Below are 23,939 nucleotides of genomic sequence, written 5' to 3' on the forward strand. Positions count from 1 at the left end.
TAATGTCTATAGTCCAACATCTCAAAGGTCAAGTGGGCTGGCTAGACTCCCAGGGCCTTGATTGATCCAGACTACCTGTGGTATCTATGCAGGGTGTCATGCACTGTCAGGGTTTCAGAAAGATTACAAAACTCATTCAAATTCATTTTAACAGCTTCTTAGTCTAAATTCTACCTGCTGTTCCAAACCCTCCAAGGGCCGATCCCAGGGTGGCACCAAGAGAACTGCTGCTTCCGAATCCCAAGGATGTGTTGGCAGGCTGGGCAGAGCCCTGAGAGAAGAGGGAGCTGCTCTGGGAGTTGCTGCTCATAGAGTTGTTGCCATAGAAGGAGCTGGAAGCCAGGTTGTTGCTAGGCTGCTGAGGCTGGGGCTGGGGCTGTTGGGTGCCTAAAGGTCGAAATGGTCCGTTTGTGGTTCCAGCAAGACCACCGGCTGCTCCATTTGCTGAAGCTGCAGCCGCTGCAACAGCTGTGAAAAAGAAAGAAAACCATTAGGCAAAGAAAGACACTAGTCATAATCACAGACTGTGCTATATCTGTTTAAAAAAAAAAAAAAAACCCAAATCTTTGAATGCTACATTATCAAGGCAGACATAGACCTTGGGGGGGTGCGGGGGGAGGAGAACCACACTGTCTGTTATCTGAAGTGCCAATCCCCATATCGAACCAGGTGCCACAGAACCACCAACAGAATTAGAATCTACCAGACTGCCTTGCAGGTTCTGATTCTCTTTGAAATATTACAGGGTAAGAAAAACTATGCTGAGATTTTCAAAATAAAGCACATTACACCCTATCTGAAAGACTGTTGTTGTTTTAAATCACCTGACCCATTATTTCCCTCTCCAAAACAAAGCTCACCTGCTTGTGCAGCTGAGGAGCTAATGATGACAGGAGCCGGAGCAACAAGCCTAACTGGAGCTCCGAGGCCATTTCTCGCCCCTGCATTCACCACGAGGGCACCAGTTTGGTCATAGTAAGCAGCAGGAGCCAAGACTGGATAACCTGGGAATAGAGAACAGAACACAAATATAGACAGTTTCAGTCTCCATGGCCAATGTTTTAACCATCATGCAAAGTATTAGGTGGAAATTTCTGAAGCACACATTTATAAACATTAAACCACACAGCCATTCTAACTGACATAATGAAATCTCAGAGAGCACTCTATTTCTAGCCTCCTGTAAATGCTCTCTGCCCATCAGCCACAGATGTCTAGGTTACCAGACTGTCTCAGCAGTATTGGTGCTACAGTGCTTGAAGTCACATGTTCCCTGCTTAACAACAGCAGGAAGCACCTGAGTACTGACACTGAGGCTGCTGATGTGCAAGAATAAAATCTCCATATTCCAATTGCCAGGATCTAGAATAACTCTAAGCTACTGTGGCTGTTTGGAAAAGAATAATCCCCACAGGCCTACATATTTGAATACACAAGCCGTATTTAAACCAAAACTGAAGAATATCCCTTAAACAGGCAGCTAGCAAAGCAAAGCTCACACTCTAATCAGCAGACACTCACAGATCTCTCACTTGGAAGGATAACAATGACTGGCTCAGAAGAAAGCTCTCGTCAACGACCCAGAGGTCTAAGTGAGGGCAAGTATGTATCATCCCTGCCAGTCCCCAATCATAACAGGTTCAGACAAGTCAAAAGCAATACCCATTCTCCTTGAAAACACACATACACTTTTTTGACCCAGATAAGTATTAGAAACATCAGTACAACCTTACCTGGCATACCTGCAGCCAGACCTTGTCCAAATGCAAGAGCAGAATTCACTGCTGCAGCTGCTACAAGAGGATCTGTTTGTTGTCCCTGCTGGTTCTGATTTGGGGTTAAAGGACGCTGGCTAGCCCCTCCACGAAGAACCTAGGAACAGGAGGCAGAAATGCTGTCTCAGAGGAAGTTTATAGGGGACATGCTCTGTGCCCTAGTAGAGTCAGCTTTTTAAATGATAACACAGCAATAGAAAAGCAACTAGTACACCTTAAAACTTATTAAAGTCAGATATGTAGTTAAAAAAAGATTATAGTCATTAACTAAAAATTAAAGAGAAGGGCTGGAAGGATGGCTCAGCAATGGGATGCACTCAGCAGTGAGATGATATCGCTCTTGCAGAGTTCTGTTCCTAGTATCTACATGGGAGGCTCATAACCACCACGTCCCAACTCTAGTTCCATGGAATCTGATGCACTTTTCTGACCTCACAGGTACAAGTCACACATAAGTTAACATAGATTTAATAGGTTTAAGATTTAATCTACTAGCGTAAGTTTGGTTTTAAAAACACAACTATAATTTGGCTGGCAATCCATTAGCAAAACCCTACAATGCCCTGTAAATGGTATTCAGCCTAAAGCATCACTGTGTACCTGCTCTAGGTAGGTAACTAACTATATATCCCTCTAGCAACTCTTTCTTTAAAAAAAAATAATAATAATAATTTTTATGTACATTGGTGTTTTGTCTACATGTATGTTTGTATGAGGGTGTCAGAAGTTGGAGTTACAGACAGTTGTTAGGTGTCATGTGTGTGCTGAGAATTGAATCTGGGTCCTCTGCAAAAGCAGTCAGTGCACTTAACTACTATGCCATCTCTCCAGCCACTCTAAGGAATTCTTACAGCATACACCTAAAAATCCCAGCACTCAGTAAGGTAAGACTGAGTAGGTAATCATTCGAAGTTCAAAGTCAGCCTGGGTTACAAAATGAGTTCAGGGTCACCTTGGGCTACATAGAGACTTTGACTTTAAAAAAGAAAAAAAAAGAAAAAGCAGGAGGCACACAGCACCAAAAGAGAAAACAAAACTAGTATAATTTTCTTAATTAAATTTAAAAGCACAACTGACATTATGGCAGAGCATGGTGACGTGTGCCTTTAATCTTAGCACACAGGAAGCAAAGGCAGACAGATCTCTGAGTTCAGGAACAGCCTGGTCTACACAGGGATACATATATACACAGAAGGAATATAAGTGGGACTCTATCTCAATTAAAAAAAAAAGAATAAAAAAGAAAAGGAGAGAGCGGGAGAGAGCGGGAGGAAAGTATTTGCTGTCTGAGCATGTGAACTACAACACAATCATCCATAGAGAGCACCAATGATAGAGAACGAGAGCAGGAAGATCCTCGTGATCAATGGCTGGACAGTCCAACCTTAATTGGTTAAGTACCAGGTCTGGATGGCAGATGCTTGTCTCAACAAAAAAAGATGGATGGCTCCTGACACTAGAAGATAACCTCTGGCCTACATAACCCCCAACAACAATATGAACAGCTAAATAAGCACTGGAGCGAGTATGCGGGTGTGCACACACAGGCACACAGCATTTTAAGATAAAGAGTACCAGGCCCAGCAGTGGTGGCGCACGCCTTTAATCCCAGCGCTAGGGAGGCAGAGGCAGGAGGATCTCTGTGAGTTTGAGAACAGCCTGGTCTACAAGAGTTAGTTCCAGGAGAGTCTCCAAAGCTACAGAGAAACGCCGTCACAAGAAAGAAAGAAAAAAAAAGAGAGAGAGAGAGAGATGAAGAGTATCATCACTGGTAAGTCACAGACACACACACACCATAAACATACACAGGCACTCAGTGTTTTATGAACAGGATCAGCATCACCTATGAATGGCTTGCACACATGCACATATAAGCACACACAGGCACTCATAAGACTGTGATTAAGAGGGACATTGCCTCTTAATGAGTAGCACACACCATGAATTGCCCTCACAGGAGTGGCTGGTGTTGCCTTTACCTGTTGCTGTCCTTGCTGGGCCTGTGGAGCGCTCTGTTGAGTAGCAGAATTTGTTGCTGCTGCAGCTGCAGCAGCTTGCTGCTGGAAAAGACTGGCAGGGTAGACGCCCCAAGGAGTGACTCCATAATATTGGTGAGGGACCACAGCTGGGCCTAAAAATAACCAGAGAAAGCAAAGAGAAGTTTAGAAAGAATGACCTTAGGATTACTCAGATCTTGAAAGAGGAAATCCAAAAAATATTAATTTAAGGAAAACAAAGATTTGTGCTAGCTAATAATTATGACAAAGGGGGAAGGAACAGATGGACTGTGATTGTATGTGGTCCTCCTAGCAGGGTCTTCTGAAGGCAGGAATGCACTACAGCCTGACAATGTAAGGGTAAGGTGGTGAAGTTACTGAAAGGGGAGGCTGGGAGGAGAAATGAAGGGATGGGGCTAAACAAAAGGAGAAACTGCCTGAAACAAAGTTTTGCTATGAAACCCAATCTGGCTTCAAACTAGAGATGCTCCTGCCTTAGCCTCCCAAGCACTGAGATTATACGCGTTAACCAGCATAGCCATCCAGAAGTTTTGTTCACCCCATGAGAAGGAAAAGATGTATGATGGACAATAGACAAAGTATACTGCTGAAAGAGAAATAAATGGGAGATGGCATGACATATACAAAAAGAAAAATAAGAAAACTCAGCTGCACTTTAACTGCACAGGGCCACCATGCCCATGTGTCACTAAATCCAGACTGAATCTATTTCCTTCTGATAACAGTACCTCCATCACACTTTTTCAAAAACGCTCTATTTTTTTCCCTCTATTTCCATGTTTAAAGTCCTAAGCTACTCAACACAAACATTCAGACACTGGTATTTCAACTTTTAAATTTCAATGACAGCGATTGAAAAAAAAAAATATAGCATACTTTAACCTTAACTCATCACTGACCACAGCACTGTAACTAAGCACACTGATGACCTTCTTTGGTGATAGGTGACAACTCCAGTGACTGCACACAGAGCCAAACAGCAGATCTGAAAGTAAAAGGGTGGCTCAGAGGGCAACTTCGATGTGGACAAACCCAGGCCAAAATTCTATGCAGGAAGCTGATGATGAAAACACAAAGGGTGTACATTCGCCATCAGACAGTGGGGGATTTTAAAGGTGAACCATGTGAGCAAATTTTACATAAATAAAAGAATGTACAGAAAGGGGAAAAAAAAAGAGAGAAAGTATCCAAAGACAGCTCCTCAATTCTGGTGAAACATACCTGCATCATTCACAGTCACAGCACAGGGCAAATATTACACTTGCGTTCCAAAGAGCTGTTTCTCATAGTATAGTTGTGCAGGAAAAGGAGCTGCTTCTCATTAAACAAAAACAAACTGTCACACGCTCTCCGGTTTCTAAGCACAAGCCAGTCTGACTGCACCACTGCCTAAAGGCTTAGCATGACCAAGAATGCCCACTGTGAAACTCTACAGCCAGCTGCAAAATGACAGTGTTGTTGAGGGAAAAAACTATGTTACAATACAAACTATCTTCTTACAATAAGTAAGAGATAAAAATGATTTGTTGACTTATAAAAACCTAAGCAATTCAAAAGCTAAAGAAACAACCAACTACAAACTCACCTCACCAGGGTCCAATATTAGTAAGGTAAAGAAAGACACAGCAGGGTGAGGAGAGAAAGGCACTTAAGGGAACTGTCCCAGTGCATGGTGTATGACCTATAAGGACAGGACCCTAAAAATTTAACATTCAAATCCTTCATCTGGCACTTCCATTTCTCTACCTTGGTCATGTGGCCAAAACTAAATACCTCCAAAGAGCTTAGTTGAAACTGGCTTATCAGAATGCCTGCTTAAATTTCCATGATAACAAAACACTTCCTTCCATTGCTCATATTCAAATTGTTAATCACCAATCTATCATTTCATAACTACACGTTCATTATTCTGAAACTCATTCCGTGTTCAAGTTAACACACATTACGCAATAAAGGAAAGGTAACTGAAGATAGCACAGCTGTTTAATGTCACAGACTCAAACCTGGCTAAAACTTTAACCACACAGAATTAAATCATGACCTAACATAAGACTGTTTTCTTTCTGAACCCCAAACTTCTAAGCTGTAAAGTCACTACTGAACGACTCAGACATAAAATAAAGTAAAAAGCATTAAGGGCAGTGCATGGCCAACAGGTGTGAAGAAAATGGTCATAGTAGCAAGACAAGATCACACTGCCTGACAGCTTTCCACGCTCCCCAAAGGCAGAACAAGGAACAGCATTAAATAGGCTACCATTATAACCAGGGAAGCAACTCTAAAGATCAATCTCAGAAATGACAAGCTGCTGTGACATCATCACTGAAAACACACCAGAGATAAATGAACCACAGACCACAGAGTTGATGAAATCTCACATTGATACTTTGTTGAAATGAGCGTAACTTAGAGAGGTGTATATGTACCCCAAAGGCTTCAGAGGTTGTTGCTTTCATCATCATGTTAAACTGAAGTCACTTTAACATTTATGGAAAATTGAAGGAAGGGCAAGACCATCATGAATTCATCTACAAGTAAATAAAAACCAAAGGTGTCAGTAAGAGATCATCCCATGCACAAACTGTAATGGATGTCTGGAGACAGAGGCCCAAGTTGGGAAAGTAAGGAAACTGAAATCCCATAGGGCTAGCTGTGGTGTGTGGTGTGAGCCAGTATGACCACACAGGAGGAAGAGTGTGCATGGGTCCAGTTGCTGGAGGGAGGACAATACATAAGGAGTCAACCTCAGCCAATCTTCAGAATTCCAAAACTAGTAGCTACTAAGTCCAAGGAACAACCACCTTCTCCTAAGGCTCTGATGATGAGCTGGATACAATAGTAACAGCAGCATGCAACAGTACAGATTAGGGAAAAGACAAATACAAGGCATTTGTGTATAAGATTTGTGTTTAAAAGCTATGCAATTTGGAGGAGTGGAAGAAGAGAAAGCCACAAAGCAAGAAGGTAAGGAAACAGTAAATTCCCTGTGGTTCCAGCAGAAAACAGCTGAGCAAATATCCTGCAACATGAGCAAGCAATTGGGTGGATCCAAGATAGTGGTCCAGGATAGATAATCACCTTGTTTATCTAGGCAGAATGGGGAAAGTAATAGCTAAGCAGAGAAATCTGACTGGCAAGGGACTAGCGCTGAGATCAGGAAACATTTTTTGTTGGAGACATGTATTCGGCAGAGTAGAAAGAAGGCATGCCCTTTTCTAGCTGGTGAGTAAATCCCTCATGCAGCAGATGTCTCACCGAGTGTCGCTGCTGCAGCCAATCCAGCTGTGTAGGGGTCCGTCCCCGGGGGAGCAGCGCTGATGATGTATGGGTTGGGGACAAACGCAGCGGGAGCTAAACCTGCTGGAAAAACACCTGTCAGTAAAAATAAACGACGAAACTACAGCCCTACTACACATCTCTCTAATTCAGCTAGCATTCCAGGTTAAAGATGAAGGGAAGGAAAGGGAAGAGAGAATAGGCTGTACAGTAGAGAGGAATTTCACAAAGATAATATACCCTCAATATAAAAAGCCATTGTGCCGGGCGGTGGTGGCGCACGCCTTTAATCCCAGCACTCGGGAGGCAGAGACAGGCGGATCTCTGTGAGTTCGAGACCAGCCTGGTCTACAAGAGCTAGTTCCAGGACAGACTCCAAAACCACAGAGAAACCCTGTCTCAAAAAACAAACAAACAAACAAAACAAAACAAACAAAAAAAAAAAGTCATTGTGACATTTGTGTATGTGTCTGTGTATGAACATAGGGAAGACAGAGGAAGACAGTAGGTTCCTTCCTCTATAACAAAGGTTCTCAACTTTTCAAATACTTTGACCTTTTAATACAGTTCTTCATATTGTGGTGACCCCAACAATAAAATTATTTCATTACTGCTTTATAACTGTAATGTTGTTACTATTATAATAATGTAAATATCTGATATGCACGGTATCTGATATTCAATCCCCCTTGTGAAAGGGTCATACTCACACACGCACGCGCACACACACACACACACACCGGTCACAACCCATAGGTTAAGAAACACTTTTCTAAGGCTTCCTACAGTATTTTTCAAGACGTTTTATGGCTGTACATGTTGTTTTGGCTACATAGACATGCCAGTAATCCTCCTATTCCCCTTCCCCAAAGCTGGAATCTACTTTGTCTTTGAGAGTACTGGAGATTTGAACTCAAGTCTTCTTCCTTCCCAAAAATCAATATTACCCACTAAGCATCAGCCCAGCCCTGGCTATCTTTCTGAAATGGGGATCTCATTCTGTAGGCCTTGAATTTACACTCCTCATGCCTCAGTTTTCCAAGTGGTGGACTACCATGGCTAGTTTAGATCGTTTTGTGCACCCCTTCCCATCTTTATTAAAGTAATGTTGGTAACAGATCACTTGTACATCATTTTTATTTTGGCTCCATAATAAGATCAAACCCAAAGCCTCCTGAATGTCAATTGACCCCTCTACATCCACAATACAAATGTCCATTACAGTTTAGGGCCAGCTAGATTGTTAGGCATTCATTTTATTGTTTTATTTGTGGTGCTGGGAATTAGATCTAAGGGTCATGTGCAGACACTGCAGTTACTGTATATAACTAAATTCCTTCATCAAATATTAAACTCATTAGTTTTTCAAGCTTACTGTTAAAATTGCTTCAAAACACTTATTGAGACCGACTTATTTCCATTAAAAACATCAATAAAGACTACAATTTACATGTGTATAGTGCCAGCACACTCTTGTGTCAACTAGGGTGTGATTAAGTACTCTTTCTTCTTCCTTGCATACCACATCCAGGGTCTCCTTTCTGCTCATGTCTATGTACTTTTTTTTTTTTTTTTTTTTTTTGCTTTTTCGAGACGGGGTTTCTCTGTGGTTTTGGAGCCTGTCCTGGAACTAGCTCTTGTAGACCAGGCTGGTCTTGAACTCACAGATCTGCCTGCCGCTGCCTCCCAAATGCTGGGATTAAAGGCGTGCGCCACCACCGCCCGGCATGTCTATGTACTTTTGAAGCAAGAATGAAAGAAATCTCCACTACCACTTATGAGCAGTCATGACATTTAGTCTGAAGAGTCTTAAGAAGGTTTGGGTAGTGGGAACTTGGGTAGTGGTAGTAGGAACTTGGATTGGTATGTATAGTAAAAAGGATAGTTTGTTATTTAAAAAAAAAAGAGAGAGAAGAGAAGAGATTTAAAAAAGAGAGAGAGAAAGAGAAGAGAGGAAGGTCTGGGGGGTTGCCAGGCACAGCGGGCACATTTGTAGTATCAGCACTCAGGAAGCTAAAGGAAGAGAATTGACTTGAGTCTGAAGCCAGCTGGGACTACACAGTAATCATGCCTCAAAAAACCAAAAATAGAGTTCCAATAATAGAAAGGTCATGGTAAAGATTGAAATATGTGCCAAACTCACTCCAACAAAGGGAAGGCAAGGCTTGGACGGTGAATCTAAAAGCAATGAAAGCACTACTGCTACTCAGTAAGTTGAGAAGCTGATACAGTATCTACACAAAACCCCAACTACCCCATCATGGGTGCTGAAATCAATTTATTTATTTATTCATTCATTCATTCATTCATTCATTCATTTGGGAGGGCAAGACGTTATTCTGTAGCCCTAGCTGGCCTGGAACTCACTGTAGAGTAAGCTAGCCTCCAACTCACAGAAATATTCCTGCCTGTGCCTCCTGAGCGCTGGGATAAATGTGTGCACCACCACACCTGGATCTGCTGCCTAAATCTTACCAAAAGGTATTCAGTAGTCATCTCTCTAGTAAAGTGTTTAAATCCTGATACATTTAAGGTACATAAAAATGAATACCAAAGAAAACTTATGAGTTCAGGTCTAGCACATCAAAAATAAAATATATATGGGCCAGAGACAAGTGGACACAAGAAAGAGGCCATTTACTCTGAATTTACTCCATCCACCATGGCCTTTTATTTTTTTCTGACAGTTTCACTGTATAATCCAGGCTGGCCTAGAATTCACACTATCCTTCAACCTCTCTCTGCCTTCCGGGTGATCAATTTACAGGAACTCCCAGAATCCACCTCTCCTAGATAGCAAGAGAGCTCTGGAGCTTAAGGACTTACCGATGTGAGGCTGGTGGGCTGCTGCAAGCGCATACTGCTGCTGTTGGGCAGCTGTCAACTGCTGGACAGCAAGGGCGTTGGGTCTTTGGAATAGCTGAAGAGAAAGATGTTGTATTAGAGAACTGTCTATGAAATGATATTTTAAATCTCTTAATTTCATTAGCCTCTGTTACACATGACACTCTACTCCCTGGAGGAATAATGCTTCAATCTGTCTTTCCTCTGTCACCATCTCAATTTGGTCTTCCCTCTTCACAGACTGGATAAACGTCTCATGAACCTAAACTACAGATAAACACATACACTAAGTCCTTAATGGCTACCAGCAAATATACAGCCCCAAATGACTAAAGTAGACCTTAAAGTTGGGGAAGAATACTGAAAAATGACTTCCATACCACCCTAAGGGTTACAGTCTACTCTCAGGACTTTTCATACCCAATGAGCACTGAATTCTCACCTATGAGGAGAGTGTACTTTATTCTCTGGGGAAGTGATTTTGCATACCTTCCTAAACTAGCAGCTTTTCCTAATGAATTAGAGAAATGCCTGGTTTCAGAAATTTCAAAGTCTCCTATATCTAGTTAAAAGAACAGAAGTACAAATTGTCACTGTGAACCAGAAAGATGGATCAGCAGGTTCCTGACACCAAGCCCAACAACCTAAGTTTAAGCCCCAGAAGGGACAAACTGTCAACTCTCTGACTTCCCATACTGTGACATCTGCACTTGCACACAAAATCTTAAAGAAATAAAATTAGAATGTAAGCTCAAACCTGGCATACTTTTTAATTCTCAAGAGAGAAGTGTAAAAACCTTCCCAGTAAAATTATCCCATGAATGTAAATGTTAAAGTATTAACAGTCTTTTATGGAATCATTTATCCATTCATTTAACAAGTATTTACTATGTAAGGAACAGGGATATAGAAGCTGTAAGCAAAAAAAAAAAAAAAAACCTTTCTCCTTGGTTTTCCTAGACATAACAATTTATCATAAATAATGATGAAGAAAGGAGAAACTAGCAGCCTAACTTGTAAAGATCCTCAATAGGCTTCCTTCCAGAAATGTAAGTGGCTGAGCAATTGCTAAAGAGTCCATTTCCTAGAATATAGCTTCCAATCACCTGTTCTTTCTTTGGGGCCCATCAACGGACCAGCTCATATCACTAGGTGAAAAATACAGATAATACAGACCTTAAACTATAGGCATATTTATCAAGAGACATCAGAAGGTGCAATCTCCCAAACTCAACTAAATTACCACTGTAACTATTCTTACAATGTATAAAATAGAAATATTTAATTCTGTCTCAAACATAAACATAGGCTAATTTTAAACAAGAAGATAAATGGCTAAAGAGATGGTTCAGCAAAAGCACTTTCTCATTTTGCTCCAGGTTCAATTCCCAGAACCCACATAAGTACCAGGTACACAAAAATAAATGCAGGCAAACATTCATACACATAAAATATATCTAGGAAATTTTTAAATAAAAAGTTGCATGTGTTGAACACAGTGGTCAATTTAACCTGTAACTTACTCTCTATACATCAATCTTCCTTAAAAACAAAAAATTTCATCTTGCCAATTTGTATAAAAAAGAAATATAATCCAGTGAAGATTTTTAAAGTACTCCAGCATTCCTTTTCAAAGAATTCACCATGATGCTGATAAAAATAAAAAGGCCTTGCCCTGTACACATCTAATGAACACCAAGCAATGAAAGAGAGGGACTGGGTGGATTTCTCAAGCATTCAAAACACTTGTCCACCCTGATTGTATAGCTTGGAAGTTGCACCTGTGGGCTTTGCAAGTTTATCTGAAGAACAGTTTCTCTAGCAACTTGAGACAGTCCACACAAGAGGGGCAGTCAAGAGGCTGGGAACACAGATTAGTGGTAGAACATTCACTTAGCATACATGAGGCCTTAGATTCAATCTCAAGAACCAATAATAATAATGATAATAATAGTAACAATTTTAAAGACAAATAAGTAAAAAAAAAATTAAGGGAAAAGCCGAGTAAAAACCTAAAACCTTTTGAAACTGTCACACTCTCAACAACTGCTTCTATTTGCTTCTTTTCCACCCCATAGCCCTACTGTAAACAAGTCCATCTCAGTGAAAAGTCCTATTGTTGGTGGGCTTCAATATAGTGTACAGCTGGGAGAGAAAGGCGGTACATATAGACTGTAACTGCTGAGGGTATTCTGACAGGATCTGATCCCATTCCATCAGTTTCCTTGCTAAGTACTTCATGAGGTATTCTACATAACTCATTATTTGTAAATTGTAAATACATACACATAGAAATGTGTGTGAATACCATCAATCATCCCATGTAACCTAAATCTGCAGTTCCCACATTCATGTGGTCACTTTTAAGGTAAGTATCATTTCTGGTAACAGAAAGCATATACAAGCCTTACAAGAGCCTCCATATAGCCTGTGGTAAAGACTGATAAATAATTAGTGAATATAAGAAAAATGGGACCAGGACAGGCTCCAAAAACCACAGAGAAACCCTGTCTAGAAAAACCAAAAAAAAAAAAAAAAAAGAAAAAGAAAAAAAAGAAAAATGGGAGATTTCCTTGAGAACATTTTATAGTAAACAATTTAACAAAAGCTAATTGTGAATCTATGGCCATCAGATTTGATTATATAAATAGAAAACAGCAACATTGGCACATTCTCTTTATGCAAATGGTGCAGTATTAACTAGAAATAGGGTAACCAAAACAAAATTTAAAAATTGGCAAGATCCTGAAAATCTCATACTAATGCCATCTAGTGGGAAAGCCTGAGTTCTGCTACCACTGTCATGATTTCACAAAGGAGCCAATGACCAGCAACTGAGCTGCTAGGAAGTGCTTTTGGAAGGAAAACACTGATGAGCATCTATGCGGATTACAACTCATTCATAGATAGCGCAAGGGAAACCAAGCAACTAGTCAAAGTCATGTAGTGCTTCACAATAAATACTGAAGGCACAATCTGGATATCTGATGACAAACTGCTTTGACTTCCTTCTTTGTCCCTCACTACATGAGTTTACAAAAGACAGTAGTCCTATTCCAAAAGGAAATGGGCATCTCAAAACACACACTGAAGTATTATTACCATACAGTGGACATTTTATAATAGACAGTTACTGCTGGTATGTTAAGAGAGAGAACCATTAGTATCGTTACTGCTACAATCATAGATGGCATAAAAATGCTACTATTGCCATACATAGTGGTAAACACAAATTCCAGCATGCTAGGAGACTCCAAAAGTCATGGCCAGCCTAATCTGCATATCCAGATCCTGCTTAAAGAAAAAAAAACGGGGGATGAGGAGAGGAGGACACACCACAACTAAACAAAACTACTACCTCTACTAACACTCTCTAGCATGGTGGGGCTCTGATCTGGAGAGCAATGTAGTGAGTGAACATAAACGAGGAACTGCAGAAAGCAAGCCAACTATCTCCTCTGCCAAACAGAAAAACAAAGAAAAGAAACAATAGTTTCTCAAGTTGTTGCCAGTTCTTTATATGAGCTAAAAGTACTTCCCCAAGCCTTACCACCTACAGTTGATGACCATATCCTATATAGCAGAAAGAGAAAAATCCTACAAGCTGTTGTCTGTCCTCCATATGGAGATGGAGAGAGAGTCTCTCCCTCTTAAACATACACACACACACACACACACGTACGTGTGTGTGTGTGCACAAAATGTTCTGAAAGTTACAAGGAAAGATGCTAAGCTATCAAGGAAGAACAGTTTTCTTATACTCCTTTAAAAAAAAAAAAAGCTCTGGATAGCCAGGCATTAGTGGCACACACATTTAATCCCAGCACTCAGGAAGTGGAGTCAGATGGATCTCTGAGTTCAAGGCCTCCTGGTCTACAAAGCTAATTCCAGGACAGCCAGAGCTACAAAGAGAAACCCTATCTTGAAAAACCAAAAAAACAACAAAACAAACAACAAAATTCAATAAATAAATGAAAAATAGTCACCCAAGAGTCTCTGGATAAAGCTAAATAAGGATCAGAAAAAAATCTACATGTCAAAAGCCTTTGTGTTCCTAGGACAAAAAGGGCAGAGGGTTTGAAACCCTGGCACTAGGAACCACCTTTTTCCTTTTTGTTTCTAACTTAACTGTTGTTGTTTGTGTATCTGAGACAAGGGTCAGCAGTGCGTATACACACATGTATACCAAACACCCATACACATTAAATAAATGTGGTATTTTTTTAAAAACCTCCAATATTCCTTAACAGACACATTAGCTCCAATCAAACACGGTGGTGGCACAATTTCAATATCTCCAGAGGCCAGCCTAGTAACATGAGTCCAGGAAAGCCAGGGCTAGAGAAACCAAACAGAAAAAGAGGAAAAGAAACAGCGGGAGGGAAGGAAGGAGGACGGATGGGATGGATGGACAGACAGACGGACGGACGGACGGATCTAACTCCAAGGTAAAAAATTTGAGATCTCAGATCACAACTAAACCCAATCCTCTACCAAATGTTCCTGCATATCTGAGCAAATTAAAACTACACTGAAGTAACTTTCAACCAGCCCAGCACTAGTCAGTTTCAAGTCTTCCTCAGTAACAACATATAGAACATTAATGGAATCGCTAACTGCAAATTTAAAAAGTTTTTCATTAAAGATACTCAGATAAGCCAGTGTGATAACCAGGAATCAGGAGGCAGAGAGGGGGAAGCAGATCTCTTAGAGTTTGAGGCCAGCCTGATCTACATAGCAAGTACCAGAACATCCAAAGCTACCAAGAAACTGTGTCAATAACAGAACATTAAATTCAAGCATACTCAAATGGTCTCTTAAGATAGTAAAGAGCCACGGGGTGATGGTGCACACCTTTAATCCCAGCACTCGGGAGGCAGAGGCAGGGGGATCTCTGTGACTTCAAGAACAGCCTGGTCTACAAGAGCTAGTTTCAGGACAGGCTCCAAAAATACAAAGAAATCTTGTCTCGAAAAATCAAAATCAAAGCAAAAAAAGAAAAGGATAGTTAAGCACTAATAAAGCAATAAGTGTGTGTGTGTGTGTGCGCGCGTGTGTGTGCGTGTGTGTGTGTGTTGAAATGTATTTGGTTGATCAGAAGAGGGCACTGGACCCACCTCTTCCTCCCCCCACACCCTCACAGAGCTGGAGTTGGTGAGCCACATGTGATACCCCCCTTACAATTCCAGCACAAAGGAGACAGAAATAGGAGGATCCGTTCAAGGCTTTTTTAACAAAAGAGTTTTCTAGGAGGTCAGTCCCAGTAACATGAGACCCTGCCTCGTAACATATTAGGCTATTTTTAATTGATTGTGTTCTAAATAAAACAACAATCTGACTAATCTATGATGACACAGCATTATTAATTAGGCGGATGGATCTCTGAGGTCAACTTAGTCTACAAGCAAATTCTAGGGCAGCCAGGACTACAATGAAAACGAAAACAAAAACAAGGCAAAAGGGAAAAGCAGGAAAATGGGAATAACCCTCCGAAAGAAAGACATCAGGCTATCAAGCAGAGAAAATACCGCTAAACTGGGGAACCTTTTACATAAATGACAATTCTCCAGGCTTATTTTAATGAATGTCTCTCTGGACCTGAAATCTCTTCAGTTTGTTCAACTGGAACTGTGGGAGGAAAACCTAAAAATTATTACAAGCAGACAGAAACAATGTACATTTCCCACTTATGTTGTAGTCATGACAAGTATCCCAAAATCCTTCTCATGTTCATTATGAGCTAATACTTCATATGTATAAAGAAGCAAATATAAATTTTGCTTAAGTATCTTGACATTTTTATGTAATACTTCCTCCATACTTTCAGTATACTATATATTTAAAAAACACATATTTCAAACACTATAAATTGAAAAGGCAGCTCAGAGGCAGAGCACTTGCTGGGTCTGCACAAAAGCCTGGTTTAGTCCCTCAGATCATAAAATAAAACATCCAAGGTAGCAAGCTACAGGGATCACCTAACTGCTCAGAGGATTTCTTGGAACTCTTGCTCCTGTAAATAAACCTGAAAGGTCACATTCACAATGAGCATCAGTGACCAGAGAAGGAACTGAACCATCCAAGGCCCCAAGAATGAAATGGACTAAGTCAAAAAAACTCACCTTTCCCCTATTCACTAGGTACTTTACATCATGTATCTCACTAAAACTTCCATAATCATCAATGTCACAATGGAAAGAAATAGATTATTTATTCTGTCATTGTTCGCACCAGTTCACCTTTAAAAAACACAAATAAAACTGCCCTACTAGTCGAAACAAAATCAATCAAAATAAAGGAAAATGATTATCCTTTGTTCCTCATTTATAGAACCCAAAATCAAAGAGCAAAACGTGTAAAAAAAAATACAATGATAACACAAAAACACACATATCACCAGCTTAACCCTTGGTTGTTTGGGGTATCTTCTGAGACACCTGGCTCAAGCAAGACCTCCATGCCCTGGACTCATTCTCAATGCAATCTTGGACTCGACACTAGGCTAGTACTCCAGGTATCCTCTGATTGTATATCCATCATTCCCATCTCTGTTCTGTCACCAGTACAATATACACTCAACAATCCCTTTAAGAGTGACATGATCATCACGATCTCTCCCATCCCTGACTGATAGCACTTATACCAGCTGAAAACAATTCCATTTCAAGCAGAACCCAAGGTTCCTGAAGGACTCATGAGTCAACAATTAACTAACAGACTGCTTAACACACGAGTGCCTAAACCTGCTTCTACATATACAAAATTAAGACATTCCTCCTGCACTCTCGGTGCTTGAAAGATAGAAGCAGAGAGTTCATGAGTTACAGGAGAGTTAAGGTAACATAGAAAGACCCTGACTTTTAAAAAAAAAAAAAAAAAAAGGAGAAATGCTCCTAAGAAATGTCGTGTCATTGTTAGTAAAAAGCACCGTATCTATTTCACAGTCTATCCAAATAACCATGCAGGCTGAACACACCTCTGATCATCAGCATTTTAGATTTTGGTTATACTATTTACTCCATGAGTATTTTCAATTCTCATCTTCTGCAAAAATAAGGAACAGCTCACCAGCAGTTCTTCCAGAAGTTTTTATTTCTTCTGGAGACAAGAGAACTCTTCCTCCCAGTAAGGAAGGTCTCATCTCTTTTTGTTATTTTAAAGACACACACACGTGTATATAAGCACACCTATTATCGAGGTCAGAAGAGGAATAAACAATACACACTTTTTAATCCCAGCAATCTCAGACAGACAGAATGAGGCCTGCCTGGTCTAAAACTCAATGGTAATGGTATGGGGGGGGGGGGGAAGGGGAGCAGCAGTAGACAGTTTTAAGTCACTCTGTGGTAGCTTGAATAAATATAGCCCCCACAGACTCATGTTTGAATGTTTGGCCCAAAGGGGGTGGCGCTATTAGGTGGTGTGATTTTGTTGGAGGAGGTGTGGTCTTGTTAGAGGAAGTGTGTCATCAAGGGGGTGGACTTTGAAGTCTTATATGCTGAAGTAATGCCCAGAGTGACACCCAGTTCATTCACTTCCTACTGCCTGTGGATCAAGATATAGAACTCTCAGCTCCTTCTCTAGAACCATGTCTTCCTGCCAAGAGGATAACAGACTGAATCACTGAAACTCTAAGTTATCCCCAATTAAATGTTTTCCTTTATAAGAATTTCCATGGTCATAGTATCTCTTCACATCAATAAAAATCCTAACTAAGACAATACCCAACATGGATACTAGAAACCCAACCTAGCACCTCTGAAGAGCAGCAAGTGTGTTTTAACACCACTGAACCATCTCTTATCATGGAGTGCTACGTTGTAAAATTTAAATGATGAAATGCACCCTAATGACTAAGTAGAGAACTGGGTAGAAAAAAGCCAAATAGAAAATCTTGCTCTATCATTAAAAGTTGTACATGGATATAGATGAAAAAGACACAACAAAATGTTATTGTTATGTAGCCCAAAAATCCTCAATCTCCCAGAATCAGTTTGCAAAGTTGGGTGCCAAAAGAATGTTTTCCAGATGCAAAGGGCCATGGTTTTTGATCAGATAGCAACACAGTGACCCTAAATGGTTCATCTGATCCAAGAAATAACTTTCCTATCCATTATACAATAATATTATATTACTAGATCTTATATAACAAACCTTCCAACAATATCCAAAAGCTTTCCCATGTATTATACAAATTTTAATTTGGCAAAGTGCATTAAATAAAAAGAAAAGTAGTAGCCGGGCGGTGGTGGCACACGCCTTTAATCCCAGCACTCGGGAGGCAGAGGCAGGCGGATCTCTGTGAGTTCGAGACCAGCCTGGTCTACAAGAGCTAGTTCCAGGACAGGCTCCAAAACCACAGAGAAACCCTGTCTCGAAAAACCAAAAAAAAAAAAAACCAAAAAAAAAAAAAAAAAAAAAAGAAAAGTAGTGAGAGGGAATGGCTCCCTAAACTCCCTAAAGATTCATTTGGCTGAAGGAAAGCAGAGGCCTTCAAACTGGCAAAGACAATAACACTATCACAACACAGGCAAAATGTATCACACTTGTGCTCTTAGCTCTTAAATGAGCCACCTTATACAATGGAGTTCACAGGAGATGAAGATTACATAGAAACAAATGAGTGACCCAGCTGACCCTTGGAGGAAGAGAATAAAAATGTGATTAGCAATAAAAAAAAATGTCCCCCACAGTCTCAGACATTTGAACACTTGAAACCTAGTTGATGGTACAGTTTGGGAACTCAAATTTGCTGGAGGAAATACATCATTAAGGGGTGAGTTTTTAAAGTTTAGAAACCCAGGCCACTTCTGGTTCATTCTCTTTTGTGTTTATAGTAAAAGATGTGAGCCCTCAGCTTCCTGCAGCATTCCTGCTACTTGCTGTCACATCTCTTTGCAATGACAGACTCTCATCCCTCTAAAACCAGGAGCTCAGATACCCCCTTTCTTCTCTCAACTGTCTTTGTCATGGTGTTTTACCACAGTAGCAGAAAAGCATAAAATGCAAAAATATATAAGGTTAGAGTGATGAGAAAATTAACACCTACCAATTGCCTTAAAAATTCTGGCTTCTCTGAGGTTGGAAAGAGCTTGAAAATTTTAGAATAATAACTACCAGATGTTATGTGGGTATCCAGTGCAAAAGTTCTTAAAAACAATCTACTTTTAAAAACAAACAAAACAAAACAAAAACAATTTGAGTTTGGCAATACAGCTCAGGAGTTGAGCATCTCATAGGCATGAATGGGGAAGAAGCAGTAATTGGGTAAATGGTATAAGCAGGCTCGTTTTAGTCAACTTTGAAACAAGCTATGGTCTTCTGAGAGCAGAAAACCTCAATTGAGAAGATGTTCCCATGAGATCAGGCAGTAAAGCATTTAGTGATTGACGTGGTAGAGTCAGAGAGAGAGAGAGAAAACAGACAATTTTTATGGAGCTGGACATAGTTACTGGGAGCTACAGAAAACAATGTCCAATTATATTTTTCCTTTTATGAAAAAAGAGTTTGCTAAGCAAATTTCGTGTGGACTGGGGTATAGCTCAGCCCTATTCACCTGTATAGCACAGGCTCTACCCCCAGTACCAGAAAAAGCAACAAACATGTAACAACCATTTACACTCACAGCATACATCAAAGGAATTTCTTTTGGTAAACTCCTTCATATCTACCAACCAAAATTCATCTGGTTTTAAGTTAAATGACTGCAATTACAGGCCCAGCACAGCACAACTCAACTCCAAAGACAATAAAGAATTTGAAAACTACAAAAAGATTGCAGTTTCTCCCACTTAAAATATGTATCTGCATCCCAGTCCAAAACTAAGAAATAACAGAAAAGGTACAAACTGTTTGTGGATTGTGAGGCTGCCTGGTCCCACTGGGAGCTGATTCCCTACCTACTATGCTTTCAGAAATGGCTGGCATAGTTTTGGGGACATAGAGGCTCTATCACACCTGTGATCGGTACTACTAAAGAGGCTGACAAAGGACTGAAGAGGTGAATCGGTGTTATAGAGCAATAATTCCATCCAGGTTCAATTTCAGCACCCACAAACATGTGTAACTCCAGTTTCTTCTTTCCTCTTTTGGGCACTGCACCACATAGTACACAGGCATGCATGCTCACAAAACATAAAACAAAAAGTTAAAAGAGACTAAGACCAGAAAATAAAGTCAAGGCCATTAAAAAAAAAAAAAAAAAAAAAAAAAAAAAAAAAACTATAAACTCACAAATTTTCTAGAAACTTGCAAGCATAAGAGAGTTAAGCCAGGGAGATTGCTCAGTGGGTAAGAGCACTTACTGTACAAGTGTGAATTTGGATTCAAAGAATGTGCTTTGGAAAACAATGGGCATGGCTAGCATAGTAACTCTGGCACTGAGAGTAGAGGCTCATTAAAGAGTGGAGGGTAGAATGAGATAACTGGAGCTTTACTAGGCAAAGAGCTAAGTTTCAGACTCAATGAGAGACCCTATCTCAGGGAATTAGGCAAAGAGCAATAAACAAAAGCATCCAGCATCTTCCTCTGACCTCTACAGGTGCATGCACAGGTGATATACACTCCTGGCTCTCATGACAGACAGACACACATACACACACAGACACCAGCACTATAATTATAATAAATAATAATTATAGAACTTACAGAGCATTTTACATGCTCAACTAATCATATTTTGAAAGGTATCTATTATATGTGTTATAGACTATATCTATAATGGGTAGATTATACTGGGGTAATGGACAAAAGAGATCACTATCTTATATATCTCCCTTTTCCAGGAGGAAGAGGGCATGCACACTTGAGAAATGGGAACATGTGCCTCTGTGAACATGGGAATAATACTAGGGAAGGACACTAAAAGTCTTCCTTCATTGCTATCCACCTTTTTTTTAACCACCTTATTTTCTAAGACAGGGTCTCACATTGAATCTGAAGCTTACTGTTTTTGCTAGACTGTCAGGTTGGTTAATCTCTGACCTCTAATGCTAGGGGTTAGAGGCATGCACAGCTATGTCCACATTTTACAGGAGTGCTAGAGATTTGGACTTGGGGGTCACCTTGTTTTCAAAGCAAGCACTCCTGCCCATTGAGCCATCTCTTTAGCCTCTCTTCTTTTTAAACACAAAACAACCCATCAACACCATACAACAACATTAATCCTTCAAGTATGACTTAGCATCTGAAAGGATGCTCTTCCATTCCCCAGGGATGGGGAGACAAGAGCCAAGCACAATATATAGAGAGCAGGATGCTCTCATCCCAGCATTGTTAGCCTAAGACCCAGCTTCCTGAGAAGGTAAACTTTGTAAACTTAATTTCTTTGCGGGATAAAAAGTAGCTGGCTGGTGGCATTTTAAAATAACACCTTTGCCCATCCAACCCCCCATTATGTGCTGGTTAGAGAGAAAAGTAGAAGGGTGACAAAGACACACACTGTACCTGTTGTTGAGAATTGTAGTCAAAAAGTCCCACAGTTGCTGCTGCTGAGTCCACAGGTACCTGCGTGCCTGAATAATCAAACTGCAGAGGCTCCATGCCCACATGTTCCATGGGGTCCAAGGGGACACTCTGGGACTCCATGTTGGAGAAATCCTCCACAGGCTTGGCACCATTGGTGCTGGTCAGCTGGGCTAAGCCCTCAGAACCATTCTGGTTTGGACCCAGAAGATCCACTTCATTAGCTGAGTTCTGGCAATTACCAGGGGTACGGCTAAACAGAGAAAGTAAAGGGCATTAAACCTTATTTTGATCGGGGAGGGACACTACAGCAACCCCCAGTTTAGTCTTCGAAGCTAGCTCTACAAAATATTTGACAAGGCTTACAGGGTTGACACCCCTAGAATGAGTCTATTGTTTGCTTTCCCTCCTAGACACCTCTTGAACCTATATCATCTGCTATTAATGGACAATACCTTTACCATGGAATCTAAATTGAAGAAACAGAGAAAGCTAAAAACAATACTTCCCATGGCAATCATGAAAACAAATGTCCCCCCAAACACAGAGGTAAATAAATACATTCCACCAGTAGTCGCTCCTTTTAAACACAGAAAACCGGAAAGGTTAGTTCCCAGGCCAGGCAAAGTGGCACACACCTATGAACCCAGCATTCAGTGGAAGTTTCAAAGTTATGCTGGAGTATGCACAAGAATTTGTTTCCAAATAAAGCAAAACACGCAATGCTGATTCCTAGAGGAAATTCCAATTCTTAAAATGATTTTAATAAAAAGGTTTTCATGTACTATTTATTATGAGTGTTAAACACTACACCCATCTGCCAAAGGAATGGAAGAAGCATCAGTTCAAAAATGTGTAAAGCTTCATTGCTGACCACAAATTCCTACTCCAAAGATAATACTAAACTTAAGCTAGTTGCATACTCCATGTCATGACACTGCAAAGAGCAAAGAGGGCACCAGTAGTGATTACTTGGCCACAAGCTTAAGTGAGTACTGTACTGGGACTTGAGATATACCACAACCCTATGTTAAATGACTGTATCATTCAAACCCATTACAGGCAAAGGAGAGCAGCCTGTGCCTACATTCAATCCTTCATCTCTAAAAAAGAACACAGCTGGTACAAGTTAAAAGTATTGTCATGGTCCTTCACATACACCACCACTTCAACCACCTCCTGCCCCATTCAGATATCACAAAGCATTGCTCCAGGGTGCTTGTGCTACAAGGAGGAGGGGCTATCTGAACACATCCCAAGAACACAGACAAGCATTTATTGCCATTTGCCTCAAATTTCAAAGACTCTAATTCTATGTATGCTCAATATATACAAAATTAGGCTTATTAAGCAACTAATACTTTTGTTGCAAAAGATGCAAAATACATTTTTATACTAGTGGGTATTTGGAGGATGTGAAATGCATGTTTGTATGTGTATTCAAATAAACACTCATTACCTGTAGACTGGCATTATTTATACATGTATCACTGAACCAAAAAATTATACTTTTTAAAATTACACACCATAACGAATAGCTTGTCTATGTAAACAAGAATGGCTGCCAAATGTGGAAGACAAATAATATATAATACTATGTATGTTCTGCTACAGGGGTAAAATCTGCAACTCAGGTATAACCAGAGATGGCACACGAGTTTTCCATGGAAAGTATGACTAGCAACAAACCATTTCTGGGTGTGGGAGTATACATTTGAAATCCCAGCACTCAGAGGCCAAGGCAGGAGGATTGCAAGTTCAAAGCCAGCCTGGGTTACATAGTGAGACCCTTTGCATCTCAACTTCTAGTTCTTCAATCTGAAGTAACTGGTGCCTAGCCTACCTACGAGGAATGGAGCTGCTGAACACAAATGAAATGGGAGAAGGCACACAAGTTCTCAGTTATTTCTCCTTCCATTGTGAGAGGGGGACGCTAGTGTATAGTGGTACAGGAGAAACTCAGGGGGGAAGTCCCAAAACACCTACACCAGAAGTATTTTACTAAAATCTCCTCTGTGGAATAACTCTGAGAACCCAGCTCCATACAAATACAAATTCTATCATTTGGGCAAAGCATCAAACATGGTCAGCTCTTAGAAAATTCCACCTTACCAGTTAGTTTACAGCTCTAGGGCATCATCTATACTAAATCCAATTTTTTTTTTTTAAAGAAACAGGAAGGAAGAGACTAAAATAAAAGCAAAGAACCCACAGCCCACAATTCAAAATCAGAAGTGTAAAATATACAAACCTAAAATCTTTGACGTCTGCATCAATCCCATTCTGCACTGGTAAACCATTGGTCTTGTCCATCACATCACCCTCCTCCTTCAAATCTCCTAGCTTATCTCCATCAAACGTACCCTTGTTCTTCTTTTCACCTTTGTCGTTTTCATCACTGTCTGCATCTCTTGGGCCCTGTTTAAAAAATAGCTTCAGCTTCACTAATCATCATCAGCTAATTGTGGACACCCACTGTGCACACAGACTACACTAAATGCTAACTGAAACAAGACTGCACCCACTTCTGATATTACAGTCTAGTTTACAAACAACACAGAGG

At 40.4% G+C, this 23,939-nt stretch overlaps 1 protein-coding gene and 1 non-coding gene across 13 annotated transcripts in view; both read right to left on the minus strand.

Moving 5' to 3' along the window:
- Pum1 (pumilio RNA binding family member 1) overlaps positions 1-23,939 on the minus strand; it is a 115,221-nt gene that overhangs the window by 30,122 nt on the left and 61,160 nt on the right. For 6 of the 12 annotated variants that reach the window (XM_057783640.1, XM_057783635.1, XM_057783639.1 and 3 more), the window contains 8 exons: positions 23,628-23,794; positions 21,359-21,629; positions 9,896-9,989; positions 7,049-7,153; positions 3,755-3,906; positions 1,734-1,872; positions 861-1,004; positions 175-468 (listed from right to left, as the gene is read on the minus strand). In XM_057783640.1, coding sequence (XP_057639623.1) covers positions 175-468; positions 861-1,004; positions 1,734-1,872; positions 3,755-3,906; positions 7,049-7,153; positions 9,896-9,989; positions 21,359-21,629; positions 23,628-23,794 — 1,366 coding nt within the window. The remainder of the gene's footprint in view (positions 1-174; positions 469-860; positions 1,005-1,733; positions 1,873-3,754; positions 3,907-7,048; positions 7,154-9,895; positions 9,990-21,358; positions 21,630-23,627; positions 23,795-23,939) is intronic. The other 6 variants (XM_057783642.1, XM_057783641.1, XM_057783637.1 and 3 more) reach the window with 2 other exon arrangements.
- Positions 1,550-1,623, minus strand: LOC130884503 (small nucleolar RNA SNORD103/SNORD85). Its single transcript, XR_009058030.1, has one exon. It is a non-coding gene; the product is annotated as a small nucleolar RNA SNORD103/SNORD85 (small nucleolar RNA).

This window comes from Chionomys nivalis, chromosome 11, assembly GCF_950005125.1.
Source record: "Chionomys nivalis chromosome 11, mChiNiv1.1, whole genome shotgun sequence".
Classification (NCBI taxonomy): Eukaryota; Metazoa; Chordata; class Mammalia; order Rodentia; family Cricetidae; genus Chionomys; species Chionomys nivalis.